Genomic DNA, 27,233 nt, shown 5'->3' on the forward strand with positions numbered 1-27,233 from the left:
CCCTGGACCATCCACCCCAGAAAGGATACTGAGTGCAAGAGAGAGGCCCTTCGTTGCTGAGGAGTCCCTATCCCACCTGGGTCCCCAACACTGAACATCTCCATCACTATTTCCACCCCAGATCCCCATAATAATAGGAAGGGCCTGGGGAGCCCTCCCTACTCTCTTGAATACCATGAATAAAGCTTGCTGCTCCCCACAAAAAGAACTTGAACACTCAATAATGAACACTGAAACACTTCTCTACATAACTAACTTTCACAGAAAACAAAACCAAAAGTATCATTTGAAATGATTGGTAAGCACAGCAGTTGACCTGAAGGAAAAAGACTTGACTGACATTAAGCCTTTTATTTATTTTTTATTTTAAAAATATTTGTTTATTTTTGTTTTATGTGTATGAGAATTTTGCCTGAATGTATGTATGTGTACCTTGTGTGTGCTTGATGCTCAGAGAAGTCAGAAGAGGGGTTGGAGCCCCTGAAACTGGAGTTACAGACAGTTATGAGCTACCTGATATGGTTCTGAGAACGAAATCTGGGTCCACCGCAAGAGCAGCATGTATTTTTAACTGCTGAGCCATCTTTCCAGCTCCATATTAGGTCTTTTGATAATTAAGAGTTTCTTGGGAAGAAATCATATACCAAGGAATTTTTTGTCTATACGTATATATGTGTTTATTTGTTGTATGTACATGTGTGTATATATGTGTCCACAGAATAGGCCTAGAAAGATTAACTATTCAGTATAATTAAAATCCCCAAGTATCCAGCTTTAGTCTTAATATAGGACTGGCCACAAACAAACAAACAGGCAAAAACCGAAATACTAGCACAACAAAAAATAGATTCTCAAGAAAAACAACTGATTTCAAGCTTTAGGAATGTTCCAGATACGGCTGGAATACCGACTATTCCAGTTACTGAGAAAGATGTTCGAGGTTATTTAAGCTCATGATCAAATTGAAGAGGAGATTCTGACCTTCTGGTGGAAGAAGAGGTTATTTGTGCTTCAATAGGATAATGGTTGCAATTGACTGAAATCTTCATGGTGTGTTTAAATCATGACTTGGTATAGCATTTAAAAAATGAGTATTTTGGGATGGTAATAGAAAACCAATGTACTCTCTTGAAAATTGTTAAGTAAAGAAAAAGAATAATTTATCCTGATTTTTAAAATTGAACTAGGTACTGTAGGAACATATTAAAATAAGATGAGGAGACAGGTCAAATGTACTTCAATTAGGAAAAGATCAGTTGAAATATCCAGTGATATACCATTCAATAAGTTGATACATTTCACCATGAAGCATCAACAACCATGAAGCATCAACAGCCACTACAATTATAGAAAGGAGGGAAGGAGAGAGGAGAGAGGAGAGAGGAGAGAGGAGAGAGGGGGAGGGGAGAGGGGAGAGAAAGATGGGAGAAAAGAGAGAGAGGGGAGAGAAAGAGGGGAGAGAGGGGAGAGGAAAGGGAGGAGAGGGAGAGAGAGAGAGAGAGAGAGAGAGAGAGAGAGAGAGAGAGAGAGAGAGAGAGAGAGAGAACATCATGTATCATTTGGTAAAGGAATCAAACTGGAGTGTTCTGTTCAAGGCTCCGGACCCAGGTTTAATTGAGAAACTGAAAAGCTCAGAAGAAACATGTTCTGTTACACTGTAGTCATACATGAAGTAAGTCAATTCCAGGATATAGAAAATGTTACAGGACAAAATTCACAGCTAAATTTTATGAGAAAGGAAAAGATGAAAAGCTAACCTGTAGATTGTAGGAGACCTCAGAAATGCAAAATGAGGACAAGAAGATAGTTACGTTAAAACTGTAAAAAAGAAAAAAAGAAGAAAAAACTATTACAAAATTCAGATTTTTCTTTTGCAGGTCAGCAGAAGAGCCCTGGCTATAAGAAGCACATAGATAGGACATCTGAGTGGGATAATTCTCTCTTCTTTCTGACCTGGACTACTTACACAGGAGCTTACCTTTCAAAAATGGAACACTACGCATTTGCTTTATGTAGTTTCTACATGTTTTGTTTTAGGCAGAAAGGTTTTAAAAATTAACAAAATAACTACAACTTACTTATAGATTCATGTGAGTCAATATGTAAATATTAAATCCCCAAAAACCAATATACATTAGGTTCATTGCTCCTTCTAGGGAGCTGGTAGAAACTAGTACTGGGATAGACAATAGTCCACTCAGGACATTTTAAGCAGGTGTATGCTCTTCTCTCTAAGCCTTTCTCTTTGAGTTCTAAATATTCTATCATGTAAATGTGTAAATTTGAATAGTATTGTTCACATTATGAACAATAATATTCTCAGAAAATGATTTTTTTCTACTGACATGGGGTACTAAATAATTCAAAGATACAATCACCATTAGGCACAATACCGTACTTAACTGAGAAAAACTAGCTTCAGCCTTCTTGATGAATTAGTTTCTGCTAAGAAAAAGAATACATAACTGTAGAGTAAATATTTTCTTTCTACTCAGTCTGAAACACAAATACAGCTTTCTAAAAGCACTTATCGGTGTCTTGGTTTCTAGTATGAATGAGATGGTTAATCGAGATCCAGGTGAAAGAAGCTGGGTGTCCCTGACACTTTCGAATTTGGGGTTTGGAGATCAGGAATCCTTTCAGCCTGTATTGGTAGAATTGTGTGTGTCTGTGAATGTGAGTATAAGCAAACATAGAATTGTTTATTATTTTGACTTCTTAATATTTAAGATGATTATCATCAGGTGCGAAATCATTATTATTGCGATACACTAATGATAATTAGTCATTTAACATTTTCTCCCTAAATAGCTACAGCGATGTCTGCCACGATAGAGAAATGTCAGACAGAAACTACCTAGAGTGGACATTTTATTTCAGTCTTTATAAATGCCACAGAAATAGCAATCTAAGGACAGCACAATCAAATTCTTCTCCATAAGACTTCACAGGGTGCAAACTCCCTCTTGGTGATTCACAGAGGAGGAGACAAGCAGACACAGCACCAGGGCCCTTTCGGACTTACCAGGTAGGTAGCTGCAGAGCCTCTCCATTGCCACTTGAACTGAAGAGTTGTGAACTTCAGCCAGTTGCTCAATCAATGATATCACCACCACACACCCTGTGGGGAGCAGAAGAACATATCAGCAGTTCGTCAGGGGCTGGAGGGTCTAGAGTAGGAAAGTAGAAAGGCTGGATGCTTAAGAACATGAAGTGAGGTGCAAAACTTCCCTTGATTTTGCTTTTAAATATCTATTGCATACCTAAATACACTGGGATTTACAGAGAAATGAGAAATGTTTTGAGAACACTGGGTTGAGGGCTCAGAAAGTTAGGGGTGTCAGAGTAGCTTGGTTACTAGTGAATTATGTGACCTATGGGTAGTAATTAACTTGGTTTACCCTCCAGAGAAATTAAGAGAAAAAATGTGATAGAAATTAAGAGAAAAAAATGTGTTTGCATGAGATAGGGCAAGGAAAAGTTGTACATACTACATAGGTTCTAACTTCTCAAATCTCCACTTGCTTCTTTTCATTATCTTAGCCCACAAAATCCTGACCTGGAACCTAGAGTCATATTTCTAATTTTGTGGCAGTAGTGGAAATTTTTCAGAAAACCTGGGATTGAGTCCTGCCAGGACTCAATATCTCCCATGTTTAATTAAGCCTTTGTTTCCTTATGAAGCAGGAAATAAGATATTTTCTCAAGTGCAACTGTTCTGATTAATAGGAACGGTAATGCAACTGAGTGTGCCTTGAAATTTGACACCCCGTGAAACACCACAAGCCATGAAGCTAACACTACTAAGTATGGACCAAATATGCTGAGTGTCAAGAAGAAAACATGGGCACAGTAGGAATATATTCTTTCTCTTACTTTAGCATAGGATAAGTATGACTCCCCAGGGTTGTTAAGACCACTTTGCTAGAAAGTTCTGTTACTTACCTCAATCTAGCAAACTGATAGAGAGATAGAAACATCCTCTTTCTTAAAAGAAGAGACTCCTTCTTTGTATAAAATGTATTGTTTTGGTCCAAGATATGTAAGTGTTTGAGAAGTTGCTAGACTTCATTCATATAAGAAAAGTGGGCATATGTTAGCAGATTTGTAGCATAGAAGTTCCATATGAAGAAGCTGATTAAAAGTGAAACTAAGAAGATCAGTAAGCAGGACCCCCACTTACATATGAGTGCTGTTAAAACCAAATTCCCACCATGGCCCCCAGGAGAAGGTGAACAATGAAACTGGGCATTTCTGGACAGAAAGAAATAAAACCTTCTATGAAAGGAGATGAAGAAATGAGAGCTATCCACCTCTCTATAGAGACTGAAGTGCCTGATAGCACTTTGCTTACAATCGTTCTCTCTCCTCAGATTGGGGAGGTAGTGCCCACTAGACATGAGATACTGAGACCTGTGTAGCTGACAGCTTCTTGTGCTGATAGAACCTACTTGCTGGTGTGTTCGGTAACATCAACCGTCAAGATTTTTAATGAATTCACTACCTTTGAGGGTTTTCTTCTATCACCATGAATTTAGTAGCTGGTACTGATTAATATTCTCTGGCCTAAAAAGCATTTTCATGTATATTTGTTCTATTTTTAAAATAGAAACACAATGAAATCTCATTTTAGAAAACAGAATATGAAACAGTACAGCAACTGCTCAATTTATCTGTTATGACCAATTGCACCTTCCTTTTGAGTATATCAAGTATATGAAAAACGGTAAAGTGCAAATGGAACATGAGAAGTAGTTTTGATGCAATGCAGTTGAAAAGAAAAAGGCTTTGAATGAGGCAAAGCGTGGGTTCAAATATTGGATCAGCCGTTTGCAAATGCTGTGACCTTGAATGATCTGCCTACCTTTTGAAACTTTATTCTTGAGTTTCAAGTGAATTCCAAGTTCCTTAACAATGGAATGGAGTCTCACTTTCTTTGTGACTGGAACAGGGTCTGGTTCATAAAATAGGAGCAAGAATTGTTTCCCTGCTTGAAGTGAGCCTTGACGGTTAATGCCTACATTTACAGCTACTTACCAGCTCTGCTATCTTATTGGTCTATTTCAGTTCCCACTTCTGGGCAACAGGTAGCTTCCCTTGAGCCTGAAGCAGATTCTATGCTCAAACATGCTCAAATGCTCAGCTCTCCATCAAAGCAGCATGCACTGCTCTGGATCGCTTCTTATGGAAGCTCATCAGTGAGCTGCACTGACTGATGGCTGGAGTGGACTCAAAGCAGGGTGCACATGGGGTTCAGAAGTGATATGAGTGATATGCTGTCACCAAGCAGAGACTTCATTGAGAATTGTCTCCAATACTCAGCTTGCTGCTATTGTGACTCCAAACACCTTAAATACAAAGAAATGCCATTACTGCCCACAAAATAATTTGCTATAGTTTTCATTAAAAATATTTTCAGTCTGAACCCTTAAGCAGATAACAAAGAACTATGGGTGATTTTCATGACTGCAGTGTTGAATTTAGAAGTTAGACCAGATTGCCTGCAAAGGTAGAGTAGATGTTTATGAAAGGAATAATGGTTAAGAACTATCTTACCTTGATAATGGTTTCTTTTTTAAAAATAAGGTGAGAAAGGAATATAAAAACATTTGTGAATTGTCATGCTGCCTCAGTTTCCTTTAAGATACCTTTCTTTGAGATGATGAATTTTAAGAGGAATCCAAAATTAGCATGTTACTCCCCTCCAATAAATCTCTATCATGAAGTAAGCTTGTTTTGGTCCCACCCCTTTCTCAAAGGCCCTGGTTTTGTAAGTTGTTTTCCATCCCCCCACCTTTGTTAATGGTCTCTTCATCTCTCTACCCAATCAGTAACCACACACTCTTCTTTTTCTCATCTTTCCTTATCTGTGACAGATGCCTTCTAGGACCCCACTCAGGTACCAAAATCTACAGATGTTCAAGACTCTTAACCCATATATACCCTCCTAGATCCTTTAAGTCACCTCTTCGTTATTTATAGTACCTAATGTGACCTGTATAGTTTGCAAATACTTGTTAAACTCTATTGCTCAGGGAATGGGACCAAAAAAAAGTCTGTACATGTTCAAGAGAGACAATTATAATACATTTTGATCAGAGGTTGCTTGAATACACAGGTCAGTGAGCCATGGACATATGGGCCCACTGTACTAGTGACCTTGGACTGGCATTAGCTACTGCTCTGACACCAGCTTCCTGGAGAGAGAAGAGATAGTTTCATTTTTCTTCCATTTCAGGGGCACCATGAAAGAGCACCACATATGATTACTAAAAGAGGAAGTAAAGAAAATCTTAGAAGCATCCTTAGCACTTGTGGGTAATAGACTGCCTCTCAAAGAAGACTTACATGAGAAACCTACATTGGGTTATTTTGTGGCTAGAGGAACTACTTCATGTTCCTCTCTTCCCTCCAAGTATTGGGCCAGCATAGGAGGGGAGATGACAAAATTTGCATACAGAGTCTCTCAAATCAGAAGACTCTGGTAACATTGCTTTAACAGAGGTAACATGCATTCAACTAAAGAAACTTGTCCTAGGCAAAAACAAACAAACAAACACCTGGAACTTGATGGGTTCCCAGATAAACAGTGTGGCCCCTATCTATGGGGCAGCCACAATATACTTTCCAAATTTATAACAATTTTAAGGTAATTAGCAGCTGAAGAACTAGTGAGAGGCAACTTTGCAAGAGACCATACGGAGCAGCAGGGAGAAAAAGCACTCTCCACAAAGAATCATGACCTGTAGCCTGAAAGAATGTGACAGAAGACTCTGTGTTTTTCACAATTTAATTAGCAGCAGATTTTCTTTCTCTCCTTTATAATTGAACATTATAGTTTGTTATAATTAATGGCCTAATAGACAGGATAGGATGCAAGGTGTGGAAACCAGACCATCAGTGAGATCAGCATGACTGTTGGGGAACATGGGACTCAAAGGGACACTTTTTGGAGTCTGATTTTCAGAATGTCCATTCCAGTGGACCCACAGATTGGGATTTCTCTTTCTTGAAAGATCCACTCCAACGCTTATTTGCATTTGTTTTAAACCATGGCTTAAAAGGATGTATACAAAGTGCCCTGGGCTCCTGGAGAGCAGTCTGCTTCTTTGTAGTATAGGTACAGGCTTTCCTTTTGACTTGGACTTAGAGAAATTCCATCAAAGACAGACGGTTGCAGTGCCTTAGCACTGCTGGCTAAAATTGGAAAATCATTAGGTATATAAAAAGGAACCAGGCCCCGGGGGTAGGGGAGAAAAAAGATAGAGAACAATAAAAGCCAGTTGTCTCTGAAGTGCCAGCAAATCCTCCTACACGCATCACTTTGCCTAGTGAAGAGTTGTGATCAAAAGGACCCCACAGACATGCAGGTAATGGGGTTTGAAGCACTGAACACACTGGCTGGAAACAGCTTTGATGTAGAGGTCCATCTCCACCTCCCTCCAGTAGCCTATACTCCCTTCCAGTTGAATCATTAATTTGGGGTCTGTGGTGAATGCATCACATTCTTCAGCAGCAAGAATGGAGGGATGGGAAAGGACTGAGTTATGTTTAAGGGACTGGTCACTGGGAATTTGACCATATTCCATTGAGTATGTGAGCAACCAGATTATACTTGGTGCATTTCGGGGGCGGCACACAAGGGTGGGAGGGTGGACCTGGGAGTAATGGAAAGTGTGACCATGGTGCATTGTATGAAATTCCCAAATAATCAATAAAGATACTATGCTTGAAAAACCATTGAAAGCATGGAGAGCTCACCTACAGTCTAATAAGAGAGTTCACTACCTCGACAAGCTGATTGTTTTCCTGGAGAGACATGTGTGCTGAGTAATCTCTCCCAGTACAGATTACTCTCTGGCCACTAATAAAAGGCCTGGCTCTGTTGAAGTGAGTGTTGAATTTGTAAATGAGGACACAGGAGAATTATACAGTTTACTCAGTGGTCTCTGAGATTGCATCTATAGAAAATCCCTTTTTAATCTGTTGTCTGAAAATAATGTAACAGAAGCAGACACCCCCAATCTAGTGAGGAGAGGAGCTAATGGGTTTGAGTATAACTACCTGCAACAGGGGTCCACTTCTGGCCTTGTACCATAAGCAGACAGCTCACTGAGACCTGGAATTCTGCCTGTGTAGTACAGTAGGAATATTGACCAGATCAACAAATCTGCTTCTCAAGAAGGGTGAAACTTATTTCATAGACCTTTAGAATGTTCAGGAAGTGACAATGACTTGGGATGGAACCCATCCCTCAAGAGGCTCTGTGGCTCTCTGACATTTGACCTCTTTTAGGTTGTAGCCACAAGTAGGAGCTAACCTGCCAGAGGGGAATTAGGATACCCCAGCCAGAGGCCTGCCAACTAACAGTTTTATGAATGAGGCCATTCTAGATTATCCATTCCTACCATTTTTCCATCTACCAGTTATGTACAGCTCCCACGTGTTCCCAAGCTTTTCAGTTGCAGTCATTCAGTGAGACCTAACCCAAAAATCCTGAGCAAGTAAATGATTCCCATGTATTTATACCACAGGGGTGCAGAGCTACAGTGATACAGCCAATAACATGGACACAGTGCCTACAGCAGAGACACATTTAACAAATGTTACTCCCCTTCCTATCTGCTGGGGCGGCCATGTGGGACAGACAGACAGACAGACAGACATTTCATGAATACTTATTGAGATGGAAGTTCAGAATCTTATCTATGAAAATGTGTGACATTAAGAGTGTTTTGTCTTTTCTAGGGCGGAATTTACTTTTGTTGCAAATATCAAACCTTTTCCTACAATTGGGTAGATTCTAAGGATCCTTAACCTAACTGCCACTTCGAACATTGCTTTCGATGAGAAAATGTCCAGCAAGTTTCAAACTGCTGACTGTGCCAAGAACATTAGCAACAGAGAGCACCATATTACGTAGTTACTGGTGAATACAAGAGCTTGAGGCATTGAAGAGCAAGCAGTAGGCAAGCAAGGCAACCAGAAAAATTAGGCCCCGTGGAGATATAAGTAAGCATGAATCAGTGATTTGCACTTATACACATTTGCTTAAAAATATACAACCAAGTTCTCCTTTCAACTTAGTGTTGATAATTCTATACCTAGGATTCTTTTTCAATTGCAGCTCTATTTTATTTGGTTTTCCTACCATTAAAAATTTTATCCCAGTGTAATAAGTTTCAATGGTTAAAAACTTTATTGAACTAATTATTATAATTTTACATGAATTTTTTATAAAAATTTAAATAAAAATTAAAATTTTAATAAATGTGACTTAAAATTAATAAAGCTAACATAAAAACAAAATGCATTCCCAACATATGAGAAATTACTGAATGATAAGGTAAAATTTTATAATAATTCTATTTCTTAATGAAATGGTTGGTCTCCTAAATTAATACACATATCTGATAATGAATATTATTTACCCATATAACATATGTGTCTGTTTTCATTTTTACACATGCAAGTGCCAAGAAAGATATTTACATAAATAAATGGTAAAGGTAATAATTTTCATATAGAAAAATCACTCAGTCATTTGAATTTCCTCAGAGTTACACGCCAAAAATCTAGAATGATATATCATTGAAAATTACTTGAAATGATCTATAACCTGACAACTTTATTGTCTTCTCTAGTTTTTCTGAAAGAACTAAAAATCAATTGACTTGAAATTGATGTGTCATTCATCAATGAAGTCTTTCACGTTTTTTGTTTTTTGATAAATATACCCATAAGTTAACTAACATTTTCCTTTTAATTATTACTATTTTGCTTATACTTGTTAAAACTGAAAAAATAAGAAAGTGAGATATTTCTGTTTTCCTTTCATTTTATATATATGACCTTAACAAATACTTTTGTATGTGTGGCATTAGAAATGGTGAGGGGGCACCTTGCCCCTGAACTGGGAAGGAAACCATATCAAACCTTTAATGAGTAGCAGAGCCTTTATAGACGCCTTTTATCAAGTAGAGGAAACCCACTTTTCTTTCATAATTTGTTGAACTATCCTAAGAGATCTTTTTTTGTGTGTGTGTGTTCTTATCTTTTTTGTTTTCTTTTCTTTATTTATTTTTTATTAACTTGAGTATTTCTTATATACATTTCGAGTGTTATTCCCTTTCCCGGTATCCGGGCAAACATCCCCCTCCCCCCTCCCCTTCCTTATGCTTGTTCCCCTCCCAACCCTCCCCCCATTGCCGCCCTCCCCCCCCCAGTCTAGTTCACTGGGGGTTCAGTCTTAGCAGGACCCAGGGCTTCCCCTTCCACTGGTGCTCTTACTAGGATATTCATTGCTACCTATGATGTCAGAGTCCAGGGTAGTCCATGTATAGTCTTTAGGTAGTGGCTTAGTCCCTGGAAGCTCTGGTTGCTTGGCATTGTTGTACATATGGGGTCTCGAGCCCCTTCAAGCTCTTCCAGTTCTTTCTCTGATTCCTTCAACGGGGGACCTATTCTCAGTTCAGTGGTTTGCTGCTGGCATTTGCCTCTGTATTTGCTGTATTCTGGCTGTGTCTCTCAGGAGCGATCTACATCCGGCTCCTGTCAGTCTGCACTTCTTTGCTTCATCCATCTTGTCTAATTGGGTGGCTGTATATGTATGGGCCACATGTGGGGCAGGCTCTGAATGGGTGTTCCTTCAGTCTCTGTTTTAATATTTGCCTCTCTCTACCCTCCCAAGGGTATTCTTGTTCCCCTTTTAAAGGAGGAGTGAAGCATTCACATTTTGATCATCCGTCTTGAGTTTCATTTGTTCTAGGCATCTAGCGTAATTCAAGCATTTGGGCTAATAGCCACTTATCAATGAGTGCATACCATGTGTGTCTTTCTGTGATTGGATTACCTCACTCAGGATGATATTTTCCAGTTCCAACCATTTGCCTACGAATTTCATAAAGTTGTTGTTTTTGATAGCTGAGTAATATTCCATTGTGTAGATGTACCACATTTTCTGTATCCATTACTCTGTTGAAGGGCATCTGGGTTCTTTCCAGCTTCTGGCTATTATAAATAAGGCTGCGATGAACATAGTGGAGCACGTGTCTTTTTTCTATGTTGGGGCATCTTTTGGGTATATGCCCAAGAGAGGTATAGCTGGATCCTCAGGCAGTTCAATGTCCAATTTTCTGAGGATCCTCCAGACTGATTCCCAGAATGGTTTTACCAGTCTGCAATCCCACCAACAATGGAAGAGTGTTCCTCTTTCTCCACATCCTCGTCAGCATCTGTTGTCCCCTGAGTTTTTGATCTTAGCCATTCTCACTGGTGTGAGGTGAAATCTCAGGGTTGTTTTGATTTGCATTTCCCTTCTGACTAAAGATGTTGAACATTTCTTTAGGTGTTTCTCAGCCATTCGGCATTCCTCAGCTGTGAATTCTTTGTTTAGCTCTGAACCCCATTTTTTAATAGGGTTATTTGTTTCCCTGCGGTCTAACTTCTTGAGTTCTTTGTATATTTTGGATATAAGGCCTCTATCTGTTGTAGGATTGGTAAAGCTCTTTTCCCAATCTGTTGGTTGCCATTTTGTCCTAACCACAGTGTCCTTTGCCTTACAGAAGCTTTGTAGTTTTATGAGATCCCATTTGTTGATTCTTGATCTTAGAGCATAAGCCATTGGTGTTTTGTTTAGGAAATTTTTTCCAGTGCCCATGTGTTCCAGATGCTTCCCTAGTTTTTCTTCTATTAGTTTGAGTGTGTCTGGTTTGATGTGGAGGTCCTTGATCCACTTGGACTTAAGCTTTGTACAGGGTGATAAGCATGGATCGATCTGCATTCTTCTACATGTTGACCTCCAGTTGAACCAGCACCATTTGCTGAAAATGCTATCTTTTTTCCATTGGATGGTTTTGGCTCCTTTGTCAAAAATCAAGTGACCATAGGTATGTGGGTTCATTTCTGGGTCTTCAATTCTATTCCATTGGTCTATCTGTCTGTCTCTGTACCAATACCATGCAGTTTTTATCACTATTGCTCTGTAATACTGCTTGAGTTCAGGGATAGTGATTCCCCCTGAAGTCCTTTTATTGTTGAGGATAGCTTTAGCTATCCTGGGTTTTTTGTTATTCCTGATGAATTTGCAAATTGTTCTGTCTAACTCTTTGAAGAATTGGATTGGTATTTTGATGGGGATTGCATTGAATCTGTAGATTGCTTTTGGTAAAATGGCCATTTTTACTATATTAATCCTGCCAATCCATGAGCATGGGAGATCTTTCCATCTTCTGAGGTCTTCTTCAATTTCCTTCTTCAGTGTCTTGAAGTTCTTCTTGTATAGATCTTTTACTTGCTTGGTTAAAGTCACACCGAGGTACTTTATATTATTGGGGTCTATTATGAAGGGTCCTTTCCCTAATTTCTTTCTCGGCTTGTTTCCCTTTTGTGTAGAGGAAGGCAACTGATTTATTTGAGTTAATTTTATACCCAGCCACTTTGCTGAAGTTGTTTATCAGCTTTAGTAGTTCTCTGGTGGAACTTTTGGGATCACTTAAATATACTATCATATCATCTGCAAATAGTGATATTTTGACCTCTTCTTTTCCGATCTGTATCCCCTTGACCTCCTTTTGTTGTCTGATTGCTCTGGCTAGAACTTCAAGAACTATATTGAATAAGTAGGGAGAGAGTGGGCAGCCTTGTCTAGTCCCTGATTTTAGTGGGATTGCTTCAAGTTTCTCTCCATTTAGTTTAATGTTAGCAACTGGTTTGCTGTATATGGCTTTTACTATGTTCAGGTATGGGCCTTGAATTCCTATTCTTTCCAGGATTTTTATCATGAAGGGGTGTTGAATTTTGTCAAATGCTTTCTCAGCATCTAATGAAATGATCATGTGGTTTTGTTCTTTCAGTTTGTTTATATGATGGATCACGTTAATGGTTTTCTGTATATTAAACCATCCCTGCATGCCTGGGATGAAGCCTACTTGGTCATGGTGGATGATTGTTTTGATGTGCTCTTGGATTCGGTTTGCCAGAATTTTATTGAGTATTTTTGCGTCGATATTCATAAGGGAAATTGGCCTGAAGTTCTCTGTCTTTGTTGTGTCTTTGTGTGGTTTAGGTATAAGAGTAATTGTGGCTTCATAGAAGGTATTCGGTAGTGATCCATCTGTTTCAATTTTGTGGAATAGTTTGGATAACATTGGTATGAGGTCTTCTATGAAGGTTTCATAGAATTCTGCACTAAACCCGTCTGGACCTGGGCTCTTTTTGGTTGGGAGACCTTTAATGACTGCTTCTATTTCCTTAGGAGTTATGGGGTTGTTTAACTGGTTTATCTGTTCCTGATTTAACTTCAGTACCTGGTATCTGTCTAGGAAATTGTCCATTTCCTGAAGATTTTCAAGTTTTGTTGAATATAGGTTTTTATAGTAAGATCTGATGATTTTTTGAATTCCCTCTGAATCTGTTGTTATGTCTCCCTTTTCATTTCTGATTTTGTTAATTTGGACGCACTCTCTGTGTCCTCTCGTTAGTCTGGCTAAGGGTTTATCTATCCTGTTGATTTTCTCAAAGAACCAACTTTTGGTTCTGTTGATTCTTTCTTTGGTCCTTTTTGTTTCTACTTGGTTGATTTCAGCTCTGAGTTTGATTATTTCCTGCCTTCTACTCCTCCTGGGTGTATTTGCTTCTTTTTGTTCTAGAGCTTTTAGGTGTGCTGTCAAGCTGCTGACATATGCTCTTTCATGTTTCTTTCTGCAGCAACTCAGCGCTATGAGTTTTCCTCTTAGCACAGCTTTCATTGTGTCCCATAAGTTTGGGTATGTTGTACCTTCATTTTCATTAAATTCTAAAAAGTTTTTAATTTCTTTCTTTATTTCTTCCTTGACCAGGTTATCATTGAGTAGAGCATTGTTCAATTTCCAAGTATATGTGGGCATTCTTCCCTTATTGTTATTGAAGACCAGTTTTAGGCCGTGGTGGTCCGATAGCACGCATGGGATTATTTCTATCTTTCTGTACCTGTTGAGGCCCGTTTTTTGACCAATTATATGGTCAATTTTGGAGAAAGTACCATGAGGAGCTGAGAAGAAGGTATATCCTTTTGCTTTAGGATAGAATGTTCTATAAATATCTGTTAAGTCCATTTGGCTCATGACTTCTCTTAGTCTGTCTACATCTCTGTTTAATTTCTGTTTCCATGATCTGTCCATTGATGAGAGTGGGGTGTTGAAATCTCCCACTATTATTGTGTGAGGTGCAATGTGTGTTTTGAGCTTTAGTAAGGTTTCTTTTACGTATGTAGGTGCCCTTGTATTTGGGGCATAGATATTTAGGATTGAGAGTTCATCTTGGTGGATTTTTCCTTCGATGAATATGAAGTGTCCTTCCTTATCGTTTTTGATGACTTTTAGTTGAAAATTGATTTTATTTGATATTAGAATGGCTACTGCAGCTTGCTTCTTCCGACCATTTGCTTGGAAAGTTGTTTTCCAGCCTTTCACTCTGAGGTAATGTCTGTCTTTGTCTCTGAGGTGTGTTTCCTGTAGGCAGCAGAATGCAGGGTCCTCATTGCGTATCCAGTTTGTTAATCTATGTCTTTTTATTGGGGAGTTGAGGCCATTGATGTTGAGAGATATTAAGGAATAGTGATTATTGCTTCCTGTTATATTCATATTTGGATGTGAGGTTATGTTTGTGTGCTTTCATTCTCTTTGTTTTGTTGCCAAGACGATTAGTTTCTTGCTACTTCTAGGGTATAGCTTGCCTCCTTATGTTGGGGTTTACCATTTATTATCCTTTGTAGTGCTGGATTTGTAGAAAGATATTGTGTAAATTTGGTTTTGTCATGGAATATCTTGGTTTCTCCATCTATTTTAATTGAGAGTTTTGCAGGATACAGTAACCTGGGCTGGCATTTGTGTTCTCTTAGGGTCTGTATGACATCAGTCCAGGATCTTCTGGCCTTCATAGTTTCTGGCGAGAAGTCTGGTGTGATTCTGATAGGTCTGCCTTTATATGTTACTTGACCTTTTTCCCTTACTGCTTTTAATATTCTTTCTTTATTTTGTGCGTTTAGCGTTTTGACTATTATGTGACGGGAGGTGTTTCTCTTCTGGTCCAATCTATTTGGAGTTCTGTAGGCTTCTTGTATGCCTATGGGTATCTCTTTTTTTAGGTTAGGGAAGTTTTCTTCTATGATTTTGTTGAAGATATTTACTGGTCCTTTGAGCTGGGAGTCTTCACTCTCTTCTATACCTATTATCCTTAGGTTTGATCTTCTCATTGAGTCCTGGATTTCCTGTATGTTTTGGACCAGTAGCTTTTTCCGCTTTACATTATCTTTGACAGTTGAGTCAATGATTTCTATGGAATCTTCTGCTCCTGAGATTCTCTCTTCCATCTCTTGTATTCTGTTGGTGAAGCTTGTATCTACAGCTCCTTGTCTCTTCTTTTGGTTTTCTATATCCAGGTTTGTTTCCATGTGTTCTTTCTTGATTGCTTCTATTTCCATTTTTAATTCCTTCACCTGTTTGATTGTGTTTCCTGGAATTCTTTCAGGGATTTTTGCGATTCTTTCAGGGATTTTTGCGATTCCTCTCTGTAGGCTTCTACTTGTTTATTAATGTTTTCCTGTGTTTCCCTAAGGGAGTTCTTCACGTCTTTCTTGAAGTCCTCCAGCATCATGATCAAATATGATTTTGAAACTAGATCTTGCGTTTCTGGTGTGTTTGGACATTCCATGTTTGTTTTGGTGGGAGAATTGGGCTCCGATGATGCCATGTAATCTTGGTTTCTGTTGCTTGGGTTCCTGCGCTTGCCTCTCGCCATCAGATTATCTCTAGTGTTACTTTGTTCTGCTATTTCTGACAGTGGCTAGACTGTCCCTATAAGCCTGTGTGTCAGGAGTGCTGTAGATCTGTTTTACTGTTTTCTTTATGCCAGTTATGGGGACAGAGTGCGTGTAGTTTTTCCTCTGTACAGGTCTTCAGCTGTTCCTGTGGGCCTGTGTCTTGAGTTCACCAGGCAGGTCACTTGCAGCATACAAGTTGGTCTTACCTGTGGTCTCGAGGCTCAAGTTCCCTCACGGGGCGCTGCCCACGGGCTCTCTGCAGCGGCAGCAACCAGGAAGACCTGCGCTGGCCCCTCCGGGAGCCTCAGAGCACCAGGGTTCCAGATGGTCTTTGGCTTTTTCCTCTGGCATCCGAGATGTATGTACAGAGAGCAGTCTCTTCTGGTTTCCCAGGCTTGTCCGCCTCTCTGAAGGTTTAGCTCTCCCTCCCACAGGATTTGGGTGCAGAGAACTGTTTATCCGGTCTGTTTCCTTCAGGGTCCAGCGGTGTCTCAGGCAGGGGTCCTGCCGATCCTGGGCCCTCCCCCACGGGAGCCCAGAGGCCTTATACAATTTCCTCTTGGGCCAGGGATGTGGGCAGGGGTGGGCAGTGTTGGTGGTCTGTTCTGCTCTGCAGCCTCAGGAATGCCCACCTGACCAGGCGGTGAGGTCTCTTTCCCACGGGGTCTGGGAGCAGAGAGCTGTTGCTGGCCGGGATCCGAGGGATATCCTAAGAGATCTTATCAAATAATTCACATTTCTGCTGGATTGATAATGTATCTCCTTTATTTTGCTAATTTAGTGCATTCTATTAATCAATATACTGATAATAAGTCAGCCGAACATTTCTAACGAAGATACCATTTGGTCAGAGGGTACCCAGTTTTCGTTTAATTTTATATGTTGGTGAATTTATTTTGTGTTTTAAGAGATTTTTTTAAAAATCCATATTCTTACAATAATGTTATGTAACAGCATGAACTGTTAACTCTTTCTTGGAGTGTCTGTCTGACTTTAACATGAGCAAAACATAACACAAACTGGTATATATTCCCTTCTCTTTTATTTTATGAAAGGAATTAATTACATTTTATTGAAATTATTTCCTTCCTAATATTTTATAGAACTCGCTGATGAAAACAGCAAGTCTTGAGATCTCGTGAACTTGGCTAATGTCCCTTAAATTCATGTTCTTCTTGGAATTTGATCATACTCCTTATTTGGAAATGGGGTATTACTGGTGCAATCAGTGGGGATAAGGTTATGCTAGACTAGAGCAGGCCCATAGTCTATAAAGCAAGTGTTCTCACAAGAAAAGGCACTGACACACAGAGAAGAAAGGTCACATGACTAAGAATGCTGGGGTTATGCAGCTGTAAGACAAAGAACAGGAAGACGTGCAACCCTAGACGGCAGGAGACAAACATAAGTGACTTCAGACCCCAACCTCCACAACTATGAGAGAATTCATTCTTGTGTTTGTAGTCAGTCTAATTGTGGTAGTTTTATTGTTTTGTTTGCCGCCCAAGAACACTAATATAATTTCTAATTATTAATTTAATACGGGTCCATTCAGGCCTTTTATTTCTTAAGTAATCTTTCAGTACTCCGGTCCTCTTTACATTTTTCCCCCATTGTATCTTAATTGTTGACTTTCATAAAACAAAATTGCCCATAATGTTAGTGTACAGGCAATTCCACTGGACTACCCTCAGGGACCTAGCAGTTGCTTATGTCATGACCTGCCTCTGCAACCAACCACCTGGCACCCCGGGTGCGTGTGTGGTGTGTGCGTCCGTGCGTGCGTGCGTGCGTGTGTGTATGTGTCGGGATGGGGGTAATAAAAAAGACCCACCGGCAGCTCTGCTCTCTCTCTCTCTCTCTCTCTCTCTCTCTCTCTCTCTCTCTCTCTCTTTCTCTCTCTCTCTCTCTCTCCCTCTCTCCTCTCTCTCTCTCTCTCCTCTCTCTCTCACTCTCTCCCTGTCTACGTATCTACTCGTCTGCTTTATCCCTTCCCCAATAAGCCCACTTTACACCAGGTCTGTTGCATGGCATAATTTCTCAGGGATGCTCCTTGGCTTAGATCACCAAAAGCACCGCTTACCACATTATGTTTCATAACACAATATTCTATTACAATCATTTTAGTTTCTTTGGGGTATGTAGTGATGCTTTTGTTGAACTTTTTGAAAATTATTTTTATCAATTTTAAATAAGTTCACTGATCTTGTGTATTTCTTCCAGTAACAGTATCTGGTTTTCATTAGTGCACTTGTTTTTATTTTATTACTTTTTATTCTGTTGTTTATTTTCTTTATTTTACATAGTTTGGGCCTGAAACATTGTTTCTTCGGGATTCTTGAGGTAGAATGCAGGTTATTGATTTTAAATCTTTCTTCTAAAGAAAATTACGTTGCTCTCTACGCATAATTTAGCTGGTATTAAAAGTCAGCTTTTTCATGTTTTAGACATAAAATGTTACTTTACTTTCACATTTTTCATTATTGAATTATAATTTGATAGATAACTATATGATTTCAATCCTTTAAAATAAATGTATGCTTACTTTCCTGAATAACCTGTGTTTTATCACAAGAATGTCTTAAACAATACCATCTACAACAGCCTCAAAACTGCATCCCAGGATAAATGTAACCAAGGAGTACAATGAAAACTTAAAGCTAGTGAGAAAAGAAATAGAAAAGAAAAAACTTCCAACATTCATGGAACTAAGATGAAAATGGCCATCCTACCAAAACCAATCTACAAATTCAATGGAATTCTCTTCAAAATTCCAATGTAGCTCTTCATGGAAATTGAAAACATAATCTTAAATTTAATATGGAAATACAAAGGCCTAGGATAGTTAAAGCAATCCTGAACAACACACCAACCAAACAAAAAAAACTGTACGAGGTATCACCATTCCAGATTTCAAGCTATACTAGAGTTGAATACAATGAAACATGCATGGTACTGGTATAAAAACAGACACATTGACCAATGGAATAGAAGTAAGGACACATTTTATGAATCCGCAATACTATAGTCACAATACATTGGAAAAATAGAGAACATCCTTAGTATATCAAGTTGGTCAAACTGGAGACTGCCTGTAGAAGAATGAAACTAGATCCTTATCTCTTACCCTGCATACAATTCAGCTGCAAATGTATCAAGGACCTCAACATAAGACCTGATGCTCTGAATTTAAAAGAAAGTAGGCCTAAAGACTATACATGGACTGACCCTGGACTCTGACCTCATAGGTAGCAATGAATATCCTAGGAAGAGCACCAGTGGAAGGGGAAGCCCTGGGTCCTGCTAACACTGAACCCCCAGTAAACTAGATTGTTGGGGGGAGGGCGACAAGGGGGGGAGGATGGGGAGGGGAACACCCATAAAGAAGGGGAGGGGGAGGGGGATGTTTGCCCGGAAACCGGGAAAGGGAATAACACTCGAAATGTATATAAGAAATACACAAGTTAATAAAAAAAATGAAAAAAAAAAAAGAAAGTAGGCAATATCCTTTTACTCATTGGCACAGGAAATAACTTTCTGAATAGCATCCTGATAGCACAAGCTTAACAATCAACAACAAAATGGTAACTTCATGGAACAAAAAAGCTGTACAGCAAAGGAAACTATCATTTCAGTGAGGAAGCACTCTGCAGAATACGAAAAGAAAATATTTACCACATCTATATGACAGAGGGTTTGTATCTAAACTATATAAAAAAAGCCTTAAACAAACAAAACAAAAAACAAACCAAACAAACAAAAAGACCCCCTAAAAGACTAAGCATCAAAAACAGAATAAAACAAAACAACCAAGCTAATTAAAAACTGGGGCATTGAAACATTTTTGAAAATGTGCAACATCTCTACCTATCAAAGGAATGAAAATTAAAACTACTTGGAGATTTTAGCTTTCTCCAGTCGGAATGCTAAGATTAAAAACAAATGACACCAAAAGCTGACATGGTTGTAGTTCAAGGGGAACATATATGGGTGGGAATGCAAACTAGTGCAGTTGTTATGGCAACCAATGTGGAAGCTGCTCAATAAGCTGCAAATAGATCTACTCCAAAATCTATCTATACCACTCTGGGACATTATTCAAAGGACTCCATATTCTACTCTAAAGATTCCTGCCCATCCATGTTCACTGCTGCCTCATTCACAATAGTCAGGAAATTGAAACAGCCTAGATGCCCATCAGCTAATGAATAAACTATGAAAACGTGGTATATTTACACAATACACTATCATTTATCTTTTAATAAAAATTGTGGAATTTTTATGTAAGTGAATGGCACTGAAAACAATCATTGTGTATGAGGTAGCACAGGTTCAGAAAGATTAACATTATAGTTTTTCATGCTGGATGCTAGCTTTGAATCTTCAAATACTTGTGTTTCATTTGTAATACCCATATAGATTAGAAAACCACTGACAGGTTACAGGGAAGGGCTTTCAAGTAAGAGGATATAAGGCACAGTGGTGTAAGGGTTAAAAAGGAATAGTGGAATAGAAAGAGTTAATTTTTCATTGAGAGGAGAACAAAGTAGAAGAGGAAGTATAGAGAGGGATCAGTAATGCTAAAGACCTTTCAACATGGCATATGAAATGTACTATTCCATATGTATGCACATATACACACATATATGTATATGAATATTTTTAAGGCAAAGTTACCTTATAATTTGGCAACAATGCTGCTACTAGACACTAGAGACTAATCACTGAAAAGACCAGTGCTAAGAATGGGCTGCTTTTATGATAGGGCTGTTGGCCAATAACGTACCATAGACCACCACCCCCCCCCCACACACACACAAATTACACAAACTATTGTCAATGTACTTGGTTATCCTCTACAACGAAATGGTAAGACACTGTATACTTGAATCATAGAACATGGAAAAGTCAAACTATTACAGACCTGAATGTTCCATCCTGAATGTTTGGGGATGGAAGCACTAGCTTTCATAGTGCTAGACGGTGCTAGAAAAGCTACCGGAAGAGGAAAATAATCACTAATTTTACTCAGCTGTGAGCTCTGTGGCGTACAGCACTGATAGGACATGCCACTGGTACAACAGAGGCATGAATGCCATGGGAGTACCCAAGCACTTTCTGATTTAACTTATCCTTGATCCACAAGGTGAAACCTATACCTTGAACCATTATCAGGTCAAGACCCTATGACTAGACAGCTCATAGGACATAGGAAAGACCTTACTACATTATGCTGCTAGGTGGATATCTATGATTTATCATTATACTAGTAGAATAATGCATCTATCAGTCCTCAGCATAGAATCTTTTGTTTGCAGCATATGGCATGGATATCCACAATTGGCCAGTGTTGGGAAACCCTGCTATTTAAGGTTGCAGTCTACTATGTCCAGATAGCTCCTCTGAGCTCAGAACAAAATGGAAGATTCTCTTTTCCATCAGGGTTTCCTCTTCTCTGTCTGGCTGTATCTGGGGTCAGACCCCCATACCCACTACTTTAGGCAGGTCATGGAGTCCTTAGCAAAACTCAACTTCCTCTTTCCTGATAAGAACCTGCCCAGCAAGTACCTGGGATTCCCTGGGATGCCTCTTTATGCAAATGAGGCATTTCTCAGTACTTTAGCCTCCAGTCAATGATTTATGTTCACCCTAAAAACCACTTCCCACTCTTCCAAGGTTTATATATAGCCCTTGTTTACCCCAAATAAAGTGTATGTACACAAGCTATTTCACTGAATATCATCCAAAAGAGCTGTAACGTTGAAATTCTCGGGGCATACCTTCTCCCCACAGCACTTATAGCCAGATCATGATCCTGCAGACTCCACACGTTCCTAGCTATGCTCCATCCTTCCAGACCAGTGTCAAGTGGAGCCTGGACACCCAAGAGAGGAAGTGAAACAAGGAATCACAAGCCAGAGTGCTCAGCCTTGAATGTAACCTATCTACCAGACCTCTTTTTCAAGGCATAGGGATCATTGATGAAAAGGGGATGATAGGAGATTTTGAGCCTGATATGGGTGATGATTATAAGTATATTTTGGAAACGGAAGGGCAAAAGCACACACTAACTCACAGTAGTTGTGAACAGCATTCATAAGTCCTTTATATGTCAAAGAAACACTGAACTTGATCACGGAGAGGAAAGTTGGACATGAAACTCTACTCCTCGTTGTGGAGGCATTGGCAAATGGTAAGAACAAATAAAGTTAAGCTTTCTCTAAGAGCATAGCCCCATGGCACATTGGTCAGTGGATGACCACACATCCAAGAATGTTTTGGCAACACAAATTTTTTGATGGGTTCAAAAAAGAGAAAAGAAAAGGATATAAGGGTAGGTTGAGAAGGGTCTTGATCTAGAAGAATTAAGGTAAGAAGGGTGAAAATAATCTAAACGTTTTTTAGGAAATTCTCAAAGAACTAAGAAAAATGTTTAAAATTAAAAATGGAACTGGGGAGATGACTTAAGTTTGTAAGGTGCTTGCTGGGTAAGCATGACCTGAGTTTGACCCCTAAAACCCATGTTATACACAAACAAACAAACAAACAAACAATCAAACGCAAAAGGAACTAAAGCACATCTCTTTTGTTGTCATTAGGTGGAGGACTCTGAGATGTTGTCAAGGTCTTTTGTGCTGTCCAGACCCATAGTCTTCATTTTTGTTTAATTCTATGGATTAAGATGTAAGAACTGTTTAAATCTTAAGGTATATTTCTGATTTGCATGATTTTCTTTACAATTTTGTGACTATATCTTATATTTTAAGGCCTCTATTAAATTCACATACATAGGGACAATACAATACACAATAGAAATATATAATAGCTTAACTCTTATCAGTATAATGGCTCCCTTATTATTTTAAAATATGCCTCTTAGTTTTTATACTATTCTACAGCTTAAAGCATTATTCTGTAACACAAAGTAAGAAGTCTTGTAGTTTCTTTTTGTCAAATCTTTCTCCATCCTTGTATTTTCAACCTATTTATGCCTTTAAATCTAGGCATGTCTTCAGTGTAACACAATCTAGTTGGATTCTACTTTAGAAAGAACAACCTAGTTTTGATTATCTTGACCTTACAGTGGCATATGTGGTCCGCACAGAGAATGCTGCTCTGTGAGATTTCTAGCTACCTGTGTTGTTCACATGTGTTCTTGTTTGGTCTTCTATCTTTACTGCTTTTTTTTCTTTTTATGTGTGGAAACAAGGGTAGTCCCTTTTATCCCTAGTTACTTTTTAAAATTAGAGTTTTATTTGAATGCTTGCCTTCCTTGTGGTTCCTGAATTATAATGTATAGCTTCAACCTATCAAAATGTATATCAAGCTAATAGCAATTTAATTAGCACACAAGTTTATAGCTTTGCTCCTATACTGTTCTATTTCTTCCCCTCTCCTTTGGGCTAATTCTTTCATGTTGTAGACTAGACAATACTGTTTTAAGAAGTCTCATTGCACATATTCAAAAGCATATTTGTGTATATGAATATATTATCTCCTTTTTTATTTACCATAATTTATGCTTTCCATCTCTTCCTGTGACTCCAAATTACAATACAGTATGCTTTATCTCTGTTTAAAACACTTCTTTTAGTCCTTTTAAAATTTTAATATATGTGTATGTGTGCATAGAATATATGCATGTACATGTGTTTATGGCATGTGTGTGTATAAGCATTTTCATATATGCACATAAATCAGTGTAGAGGCCAGGGACTGACTTTGCCTGTCCACTTTGATTGTGCTCCACCTTATATGTTGAGGTAGGGTCTCTTATATGAACAAGTTCAAGGATTTGGCTAGTATAGGTAATCACCTTGTTCTTGGGATTTCTAGTCTTCCAAGCAGAGGGATTAAAGGCCACACTTGCCCAGTATTTACCTGTGTACTAGAGGCTAATGATGGTCCTAACACTTATGTGGCAAGGGTTTTACTTACTGAGCAACTCTGTAGTCTTTATAGTACTTATTTTATATTATTTATTCATTTTTCCTGTATGAATGCTTTGCCTGCATGTATGTATGTGCAGTTTGTGTGTGTGTGTGTGTGTGTGTGTGTGTGTGTGTGTGTGTGTGTGTGTGTACCTGTTGTCTGTCTATGTGAATGTAAGCCATCATGTCGGTGCTGAAAATTGAACTTGGGTCCTCTGCAAGGGCAGTAAGTTCTCATAGCCACTGTGACATCTTTCCAGCTCCCCTTTAGTACTTCTTACTAAATTGCTTCTCAGTTTTATTAATCAGACCCTACCTCAACATATAAGGTGGAGCACAATCAAAGTAGACAGGCAAAGTCAGTCCCTGGCCTCTACACACATTTGTGTGCATATATGAAATCGCTCATATGTACACATACCATATACACATGTACATGTATATTAATATATTTTATATTCTTCATTTTAAGTTGTAGTTTAATATGGCATAGAATTTTGGTTACTAACTTTTGTCCTTTCTCAGTACCTTATGTCATCTGACCTCTTTCAGCCTGCACAGATCTGAAATGAGGCAAGCCATCAGCTATACAGTTTTCCTGTGTAGAAGATATCATTCATTTCTGTTGTTGCGTTCAAGGGCTTCATATTGTATTTGGTTTCGGGAGACTGGCTATGAGGTGTCAGGATTCATTTTGAATTTATTCTGCTCGAAGTTTATGAAGAGTCTTGGATTTGTGGGTTAATATTTTCTGTGTTTTAAAGTGCTGTTGACTTTTACCTTATATTCAGACAGCTTTACAAACTTCCTCTTTCTCTTTCCTCTCCTCTTAGCACACCCATTTCACAGATGTTAAGAAACTGGACATCATAACACTGGTTCCCAAGGCTTGGATTATTTTCAAGTCTTGTTTTCCTTTAGCTTTGTCGGGGATAATTTCCATTGATCTGTGCTCAAGGACTTTTTCTTCTGAGAATTCAAATCTGCCTGGCCCATCTAGTGAATTATTATTGCTTTCCAAGTCTAGACTTCTCATGTGGCCCTTTCTTATCATCTTACGTGTCTGTTCTAAGTCAATTTGCTGAACGTCAGCAAAATACTTTCAATTTAGTTCTTTCCTATGGATTTCTGTGATTACTTTCAAGTTCTTGCTAAACCTAGTTCAAGATAAGGCAATTAGCCTCTGGACTTGTAACTTTCCAATTTCCCCATAGTACTGAACTTTTAATCAATCAGTCTCTGCAGACATAGCCTCTGTCTAGGAGTTTTGTTCACAACTTGAGAGTGGTAAACAGTAAGCTTATCAGCAAAAGGCTATGGCATTGGAGCAATTTGTTTTTCTTTCCAAATTTGCAGAATGAAGTTTATTCATAAAAGCTTTAACATAAAAAAAGCTTTAGCATAATAGCCCCATCTTAGTTAGGGTTGGTATTGTTGCAACTAAACACCATAACCAAAAAGCAAAAGGGACTTATTCAGTGTATACTTTGATATTGCTGTTCATTATTGAAGGAAGTCAGAATAGCAACTCAATCAGGACAGGAACCTGGAGGCAGGAGCTGATGCAGAAACTATAAGAGAGTGCTACTTACTTACTGGCTTGTTTCCCTTGGCTTGCTTAACCGACTTTCTTATAGAACCCAGGACCACCAGTCCATGGATGGCACCACCCACAATGGGCTCTCCCACAGTTTACTAACTGAGAAAACGTCTTACAGCTGAACTTTGTGGAGACATTTCCTCAACTGAAGCTTATTCTTTTCTTATAACTCTTGACTTGTGTCAAGCTGACACACAAAACCAGTCAACACAGTCTGAAACTGAAAAGAAAAAAAAAGCCCATAAAACATACAGAAATCTCACGAGTAAATCTTAAGAATTTTTTTTTCTATTTTTTGGAGCGGGGGACCGAACCCAGGGCCTTGCGGTTGCTAGGCAAGCGCTCTACCACTGAGCTAAATCCCCAACCCATGAGTAAATCTTATCCAGAGAGAAACCATTCTCTGTTTTCTGATCTCTATTACATATTCTAAGCTGTAATGTCTATTTGGAGAATGACTTTGGGCATAAGTCAGAGATCCTCTTATGTGATAATACCATAGTATTCAGTTTGGTGGTCTTTCCCCTACCTTTTGGGCATTTCGATGTCTGTTAGGCAGACTTATAAAAGAGAGCATTTAATTGGCAACTTGCTTACAGTTTCACAGGGCTCCTGGTGTAGCTCTCTGAGGGAGGGTTGGTGTGTTTGATGTTACTTTGTTCACAATAACAAAGTGATTTGTGAATGTAATTGGAATGATAGCCAATTTACTTTGAGTTACTATTTTTTCCTGAGTAGGCCTGAAATAATCAGCAAATCTTTTTAAATGGAGAGTTTTCTCTAGATGGTGCTGGACAGAAAAGAAATCAGTGTGCTACTAACTTTTTACACTGAATAGCAGTCTTTAGTCACTTATTGCTGGTGGTTTTAAGCAAAGGGACCCTGATTCTACAAATGGGAGCTGTTCAATACGGTCAGCAACCAGTGAAAGTTCGGACCTAAATGAGTCTTAAAAGAGAGTTCAGGCCGTAAGAACTATTCCTCAATGGATTTGGATGAAAACTGGTAACAAAATCAGGTACAACTCTAAGAGAAGCCATAGTCTATAAGGAGTCACACTATGGCAAGACTGAGGATTTATACTGAATTGAGGTCGTCGATCAGTCTGACCAGATGGATTTCAACATTTTTAACATAGAGACTTATTTGTGTCTGAATTAGTTTGTCCAGTAATAAAATTTAGAACTTTTCAAACTGAAAAGAGAGAGAGAGAGAGAGAGAGAGAGAGAGAGAGTTCAGCCTTGAGGTGGTTTGAATGAGAATCCTCACTTCACCCCCATTTCCTCCCAATTCCCGCTCACATTTTTGAATGTTAGAAAAGGATTCGGAGAGGTGGCCTTTTTTAGGGAACTTGCATCACAGGTGGTGGGATTTCAAGTTTCAAAAGCCCTTATCACAACCTGCAGCTCTCTTTACAGATCAAAATGTAAGCTCCCAACTACTGCTCCAGCTCCATGCCTTCCTGCCTGCTGCCATGTTCTCTGCCTTGAAGGTCATAACTCACCCTGTGCAACTGTAAGCAAGTCTCGCATTAAATGCTCTCTTTTATATGCTGCTATGGTCATGGTGTCTCTTCACAGTGATAGACCAGTATCTAAGACAAAACCCATCTGATATCTTGATTTCAAGCCTTTCAATCCTGAGCAAAGAACCCAGTTACACTATGTCCAGATTTCTGATATACAGAAACTGTGAGACAACAAATACCTGTAAATTCGAGCTTAATAGTGGAGAACAATTTATTACGTATCTATAGAAAGCCATGCAATGAAAACATTTTATTATTTAATTGAAAAATTCCGTAGTGTGTGTTCATTGAAGAGTAAGAACTGTGCTGTCAGTTTTCATACCACAGTTGTGTACAAAGGTCAGGGGAAAACTCATATCAATCACATCTTCTTTT

At 38.8% G+C, this 27,233-nt stretch overlaps 1 protein-coding gene across 15 annotated transcripts in view; it reads right to left on the reverse strand.

Annotated features, from left to right (window-relative positions):
• Aoah (acyloxyacyl hydrolase) overlaps window positions 1-27,233 on the reverse strand; it is a 241,350-nt gene that overhangs the window by 207,484 nt on the left and 6,633 nt on the right. For 13 of the 15 annotated variants that reach the window (XR_005495324.2, XR_005495320.2, XR_005495322.2 and 10 more), the window contains one exon: window positions 3,026-3,121. Coding sequence is in view for 6 of the 15 variants with exons in the window: in NM_001191940.2 (NP_001178869.1) it covers window positions 3,026-3,121 (96 nt within the window). In the remaining 9 variants the exon portion in view is untranslated. Of the gene's footprint in view, window positions 1-1,757; window positions 1,819-3,025; window positions 3,122-5,037; window positions 5,349-27,233 lie in introns of those variants that run through there. The other 2 variants (XM_039096017.2, XM_039096018.2) reach the window with 2 other exon arrangements.

The sequence above is a fragment of the Rattus norvegicus genome, chromosome 17 (assembly GCF_036323735.1).
Source record: "Rattus norvegicus strain BN/NHsdMcwi chromosome 17, GRCr8, whole genome shotgun sequence".
NCBI classification, from domain to species: Eukaryota; Metazoa; Chordata; class Mammalia; order Rodentia; family Muridae; genus Rattus; species Rattus norvegicus.